Below are 7,804 nucleotides of genomic sequence, written 5' to 3'. Positions count from 1 at the left end.
AACCCAAGTCCAATGTGTAACCCCAAGGCAGATACTAGTAGCATACATGTCACTCCAAAGTCAATTTTCTGGACTGAAATGTCCAACTACTAGACAGTATGGTACCATACATGGTAACCATACAACAGGCGGCGGACATTTAACACTTCACTCGACGAAATCGATCGGTTGGAGAAGGAAAGCATAAATTGATCAAGACTTTCTGCTAAATTTTTCACGTCGAATTTCTTCAATGTCTAATTCTCTTTCTGTTAAAAGGTTGTTTCAGGTTTCTAATGTAAGCTCCAAATTAAACTGCATAGCAAGTGGAAAGTATTGTAATTCTGTCTTCTATAACTTCATCCCCGTGTAGCACCGAGATTGACATACACGTGTTACTAATTTTCCGTTTACAGAGATGCAGACTAGTTTTGAGAAGAAAATTGATCAGAGTCTGTGAGAATACCGACATCATTCACACGCTGTTTGTCATGACTGCTCTTAAATACAGTTAACAGAGAATGCCAGATCAAGTAAGTAGGGGTCTACAGGAGTAGGAACGTTCACCACGATAAATGTGATTCATTGCCTCCTTTGTTTTGTTCTTTGTATCATTAAGCTGAGGACAATCATCACACAGTTAATTATATCATTTGTCTGGAGGTTTTGTATGGCCAGTATTTGCTGTCAATACTCGTACAGAACCAAACTTATTGTCAGCCATCTTAATCTCTTGTGCATTTCCATAAACATTACATTGGCTGTGGCCATGACCTTGTAATTCATAGCTGACATGACGCCACGAACTTCTGCTTTAAACTATAACTTCCTCGTCTCGCGTTATAAGAGAAATTGATGTTTCAGTTTGGGAAAGCGGAAATGATCAGGGCACAAGTTCTGTCGGCGGCGTAATATATTGTCACTTTTTATCCATCCAATGTTACCTTCTCACACCTACAGGGTTTCAACAAATACTTGACATGGCTTTCGACTTCCGGAACCTGTGATTGATCAAATGCTTGTCTAGGTATTTTGCACCGGATCCTTCAGACGTGAAACATTTCTACGTGTAATTTTCGTTTTGGCGAGTTAAGAGCGGTGACATCAGCTGTCATATAATAAACGACAGTTGTTTACAATTGTATGTTATTTTTTAAGTTAGATGAATAATTCGTCGTTGAAATAGCGCGGAAGTAGGCTGAACATTACATTTGTGATTTGTGCGAAAACATAATTATGTTCCGTTGATTCTATTTGCTATCATTTATAATTGATCCTCCGTCTTACCGTATAATGCTAGTTGATAGCATTGAGTGATCGATCGGTGATAACACGGAGGTTTTACATTAAAAGTGTGCAGACATAATCGCTTCTTTGCATTTATTTCAATTTGACGTAATTCGTACACTTAACCTTTAAATTAAAAAAAAAGACAAAATAACACAGCATTATTATACATAAGAAAATTTATTAAAATCTTAAAATTGAATTGTTCTACAACGAGACCGAGCGTAGACTTCCTGAATTATTCCGAACATTAACAACTCAATAAATAATATCTACAGGATGGGCGTGGCTACGTGCCCACTGCACGGTACAGGGTACTGGTTCACGTACATATCACACCATGAATACTGATAGAAAAATAGTACTATAAAATAATGAAATACACTATACTTACAATTAAAAAAGGCTGTTAATTTAATCAACAATGAAAAATGATAAAATGTTCCTCTTGAAATGGTGTTTCTTCTTTCCATTTATTGGAAATTACATTGTCATTATTTATCAAAATGACTTCCAGTATATGAAATATGAACATATTTAATTAAGACTAGATGTTGGAGGCGACCATTTTGAAATTGCATTTCAGATAATTTCATAAAACATGATAAGGGAATTTATGCATAATACAAATATGGTATTTTCGAAATACAAGAGGTACGAGACATCTGGAGATATAAGTGTTAAACAATTTGAAGCCCTTTTGAAGAATGTTAAACTGGAACATTTACAGTATCAGATCTTAATATGTAAACTTTTTCATGCCGAGTTTGTAGATAATGTGTAACGTTACATTTCAATATGCCCTCAAGCAATTCATTATTCTATAGTTTTTATTGCGATATGAACAACATGCATAATATAATTCCACCGTTCATACTTACATTAAAGTGTCGTAAAGCGACAAAATCCTAGTACAGAATAATTGTTCTGCCCCTTCAAGATATTAGTTTTTACTTTTAAGTAAATTGAAGCTCGCTATTGCAGGGGTTGATTACATGACACATGACCATATGTTGACAAAGTCATTTAGCAGACTGAACAACTTAACGAAATCTAAACAGATATTTCTGTTAACGGCATTTAATCTTAACTGCTCGACTTGTCGCCAATCTATTCGATATTTAAATCTAAAAAAAAACCGGTTGATATTTTAAAATGATAATTTTTTAGTTGACAATCTAAACTCGATAAATGTATAAACACACTAGGAAATACTATGATAAATGTACTGGCAGTATATAACGGGGGCACAGGAAGCTTAACTAGAACTGATACACATTGGTTATATAACATATATACAAGGAGACCAAACCTTTACAATCAGCACTCACTCCCAACGAATCCTGTTTAAGTATGCCAAAAGTTGATCAGTTTATTCATATTTATTTTAAACTTGCATTACATTTATTTCCAAAACCGATGTGACAAATAAACAGATTTAACACTAATATTCGTATCATATTATTGCAGTCAGTTGATTAAATTTCTTACACAACAACTTCCGTAATTTAACACAGCAATTGTGAGCGCCGGTTCTATTTTCTATACTACGAGTGTCAATAGATGCAATATACATTTTTCTTGGTAATACACATTTTTGGTGCTAATTGATTTGTTTGGTCTCTTTATAATGCGAACATTTCACGATTCGACTCTTTAACAAACGTAACAATATACTTGAACACAAAAACATGAACAAACTTTAACCATTTAGTTTGATAGTGATGCAATGAGACATATGTTTACTGAATACTTACACAGGTAGCACTACTAGGTCTTACATATCGTCACAACATGATGGTGCTACTCCTACTATTTAAAAACAGACGTGAAAATATTGCACATAATCATGTTCAAAAATAGTATCTACGTCATATGTGACGTCATTTGCGTAATAAAACTAAGGTCGTTATATTGTTTTGAGAGACAAACTTCTCTGCCTTTTCTAATTCCCTCATAATGCGGAGAACTGATACATGCATGCGTATTATATTAATAATAAAGATATGACATGCAGTCTGCTGAAATGGAAGTACTTTATGAAAACACTGATATATATGGGTACAACTAGGTTGTTATGTGTTACTAAGTAATGAATCTTAAATGGGATGTTTCTCTGATGTAAAAAGTATGAAAGTATGAAAACGACCAGAAAACATTGAAAAAATACACTGTTCTTAATTAATGTAATTGTGACAGGTTTCCTAATAAGAAGTTAATATGATAACGCAAACTTTTCACAAAAAACATTTCTGATTATTAAAAGCTTCCAATTAATATGTTTCCCTTAAAAATCCAAGTGCTTACGGAGCTATTTAATAGTTAATGATTTTATGAGATGAGTTTCAAGCAATGCACTTAAATGGAACTTTTCCAACCAAAAAGCGTCATTTTAAATTCATCACAGTGCCCACATCAATACAAAATCCTTCTCACTAAAAGGAATTACGAAGACTGTACGGTACAAAATTAGGCGAATTTTATCTTTAGTGAATTACTCAAGAGCTACCTGAGATTTTCGATAAAAATATATTTCAAGAGTGCATTAAGAATACTTTCAAAACATTGTTTTATAAATTTACCAAATCTTGCAAACGTAAAACTCCAAAATGATCTGTGTAGTTATGTACACCGTGTACAAATGTAAAACTAAGCGCAGTATAGGAAGAGTTCCCCATTTTATCCACTCATACTTCCTTACCTATGTAAACACACTCGGATTGATATTCTCTGATCTTTGTGTTACGAATTGTTTGTGAACTTGTTCTAAGTCTCCTTACACGTACCTAACGGTAAACCATCCAGGGGGGATAACCCGACTATTAAGGGGGGATAATCAAGTCTAGTATTTGAGTTTTAAACTCTATATTATACTAATAATATTTTGATAAGGCACAATCAATGTGACTACCCTCTTAGGAACAGGAAATCATCCAAAAAGGAAAATTGTCAAAGCCCGTGCGGTACCATATTTTTGTCATCGTTTAATAGCTAGCTAACGAGACATTCATTACGAAGCTACGTATGATGGAAAGCGTATATCTATCTTTCAAAATAGTATAAAGTGTGAATCTAGCTCTCAAGTATTTAAATGTTCGTTTCGGGATCAATTGGTAAGACATTTTTGTCAAATACCTGACAGGAATGTCATATATTAACACACAGGACTGGATGTGAGGGTTTTATATGTTAAACAAACAGAAAAATAGATTATAAATTCCGAAGTACACGGTGCATTTCCCTAGTGCTGTGTTCCTATGATACATGAGTGAACATTTAATATAGGGGTTCCAAGCAAAACATTCTTATATGAGAATGAAAAAAATACCCTACCATGTACGGATACAAGGCGATTCTCCTATACATTTTTATAACTTAAAGATCGCCCTTACATTGAATTATAAAACATCTATTTTATAATATTTTAACTAACATTTTATCTTGTAAAAGAAAGAATCAGCAATAATGTTTATATAAACAATGGCCACCAAACACTATTCATGTTTCACCACACAAACGACATTATAATACAGAGTACACCGCTTTGACGCTGTAAATTGAGTATTATAGAGCATGACAAACTCCCATTTGGGATAACACAACAACACTTTCTTAAACCATCTCATCAAAATCTGGCTAGTCACATTAAGCAGTGCAAAAGAAACTTGCTAACGTATGCCACAACACAACCCACGGGCAAGCCCTGACGACATCACACGGGTAGTAACAGTATGTGCACGAGCTCTGCAGAGCTATTCTCTATGTGGAAACCGTCCAACTTTTTCAAGATCGCTATTACCTCTGTCAAGGTTACCAAATCAACAATTCTTGATAAGATCACTAATACCTGTCACAAGATTGTGTTCTTTCCTTCGATTTGCAATACTTTAAGTATAGAGACATACCAATGCTACTGACGTCATTGCCATAACTCATTCACTGACCAACCCTACTTCTCTACCGATAATACCGAATCATTCCAGTGTAATATTTTCTTGGTAACAAGTATCCTAGTAGCGTCATTGAAATGTCTTTAAAATTAATAGCTTATCAATAATCGAAAAGAATTTGAGGACTAATATTAGCCTTTGAGTTTCTTATTTTGTGACTGACCGATTTGGACATTTGTTTCCTAAAAATACATTTTCGTGAAATACAATAAAAAATATCTCATTCCAAACAGTTTTGTGTGTTTCAACTTTTCTATTTGACAGACTGGTTTCTAGAGTAGACCACTAGTGCTGATATCTTTATCTAGAACACTGTCGTAGAAACATGGCAAAAAACAGCAAGACCAAAATCTCCTAATCACAAAGACTGCTTTCACTGAAGAAGTTGAATGGCTTCAAAATAAAGAAGACCTCACCTGGAGTAGCTGCACACATCCCGATCAAGAATACAAAGCAGATAGAACATTGTACACCTATACGATAATTAAAGACGCACGCGCTATAGAGCAGCCAATAGATGGCGCTTTGAGATGAACTTCCGCTTACATATTGTGGTTCCCTACAATACATCACTTCACAGATGGTGGGCAGTTTCCTTGTGTACGTTTTAAATGTGTGCCTTTGAGAGCGCACTGTCAAATATTATACTAGTACAATGGCTAACAAAATACTAGTACAATGGCTAATATGATGCTAGTACAAAGTCTAATATTATACTAGTATAATGGCTAATAAAATACTAGTACAATGTATAATATGATACTAGTACAATGTACAAATGTATGTAATTCTGGTCGTGTTACAATCAAAATGGTGGATGACATTTCTTATGACAAAACATACAATGTACGATGATTCCCCATATGGACTTACCTTTTCGGTATTGTCTATATCGTTTAGGTTATTTGTTTTATAGACTTTGTTTAAAGAAGTTCCATTCACACAGCACCTTATTTGTTAGTGTATAATTTCACCAAAACGAAAACATTTACTTGAGTGTATAAGATGACAACACAGAGGTACGAACTATGTCTAGTGTTGCTGTCTCCGGTCTCAGTTTGCTGTACTAGTCAACACATACACTTTGATTCCAACCCACTTCCGCGCTCTCGGTCAGCTGTCAACAGCCTGTACATCTTTAATCACGTGACACATGCTCGTGCATTGTGCTGCCTCGTCCTCATGTCTCGTGGTCACGTGACTCACATAGTTGTATCCACGATGGAGTGCTTAGAGTTACGTACTTCCTCAGTAGTCTCGGAGTACGCATTCAGCGTTGCCAGGCGATGGTCTTTCATATGTGAAATGTTCGCGCTGATAACGATCATGAAATGAATCTGAAAAATAGAATTAAGAACAATGATATACCGGTGTATTAATTTCATTGAACCATTATGCAATGACCAGAACACCATCCTTTTAAACAAACATTTCGTTAACCTCTTGGTACTGTATAAATGTTCAATAAGTGGTCTTAGATATAAATGATATTAGAGACGAGTGATAGTAGATATGGGAAATAGAGCAGACGAGTGATGGAAGAGGAAATAAGCGAAGATAGAAATTAATGATGTTGGACAATTAATGATATTAGAGACGAGTGATAGTAGAGATGGGAAATAAAGCAGACGGTGATGGGAGAGGAAATAAGCGAAGTTAGAGATTAATGATGTAAAACAATAAGTGATAAAAGAGATTAGCGATATAAGATAAAAGCGACATTAGATATCATAAAGATTAGGAAATAAATGATAATTGATATTAGCGATATTTGACAATAAGTGACAATGAAGAAGATGCGTGATTGAAAATTGGACTGATATTGTGACGAGTGTTATAAGAAAAGAATGCTGTAAAAAGGAGATGAGTGATTATAGAAATGAGTGATATGAATGAAGAAAGAAAAGTGAACCACAAGATAGAAATTAATTATATATATGAGGAATGAGACATGAGCCATAAGAGAGGAATGATATAAATCCTATTATATCATAGCAATATCAAGAGTCATATCAAAGTTAGGTAACAATATAGTAATAGTAATATATAATATTAGTGGAACTGACTATATAAAAGTTTTAGGCGAGTGAACTACAGGAATGCTATGACAACCGGGCGATATCCATCACTGGAATTACAACCAATGTAACTATTACTTTAATCCTCGTAGATGTAATAAATCTCATGAACGTTATTCAGGATCGCGTATTGTTCAAAATAATTCTCAACTAGCTTCATAAATTACATCACATGGTCCCGTATTAATAAACAAGAGGCCCATGGGCCTTAACGGTCACCTGATATATTTATACAGAGAGTTGATTTTGTTTTTAACATGAACAGAATTATGATTCAAAATGACAAAAAAACAATAAAACCACCTTATTCAATATCTAGCATACAGATTTAAGACTAAAAAGTATTTGAAACTAGCACCACTGATTCTAAACAAGGAAAATGAAGAAATTTTAGCACACTGACTCCTTTGGGCCCCACCCTACAGCCCTTGGGTGTAGGGCTGGCTCAAATTTCATATTCAAAGTATCATTTGCCATTATAAACCATAGTAAATTTTGCCGCCCCCCCCC

General features: G+C 34.5%; 1 protein-coding gene across 7 annotated transcripts in view; it reads right to left on the bottom strand.

Annotated features, from left to right (window-relative positions):
* Positions 1–1,427: 1,427 nt before the first annotated feature.
* LOC110458665 (neuronal membrane glycoprotein M6-b-like) overlaps positions 1,428–7,804 on the bottom strand; it is a 115,065-nt gene continuing 108,688 nt past the window's right edge. For all 7 annotated transcript variants that reach the window (XM_021510490.1, XM_021510486.1, XM_021510489.1 and 4 more), the window contains one exon: positions 1,428–6,553. In XM_021510490.1, the coding sequence (XP_021366165.1) occupies positions 6,419–6,553 (135 nt within the window). In that variant the 3' untranslated portion in view covers positions 1,428–6,418. The remainder of the gene's footprint in view (positions 6,554–7,804) is intronic.

The sequence above is a fragment of the Mizuhopecten yessoensis genome, unplaced genomic scaffold (assembly GCF_002113885.1).
Source record: "Mizuhopecten yessoensis strain PY_sf001 unplaced genomic scaffold, ASM211388v2 scaffold9685, whole genome shotgun sequence".
NCBI lineage: Eukaryota > Metazoa > Mollusca > Bivalvia > Pectinida > Pectinidae > Mizuhopecten > Mizuhopecten yessoensis.
Note: the sequence above shows the minus strand (reverse complement) of the source record. Positions and strands in the feature narration are given on the sequence as shown.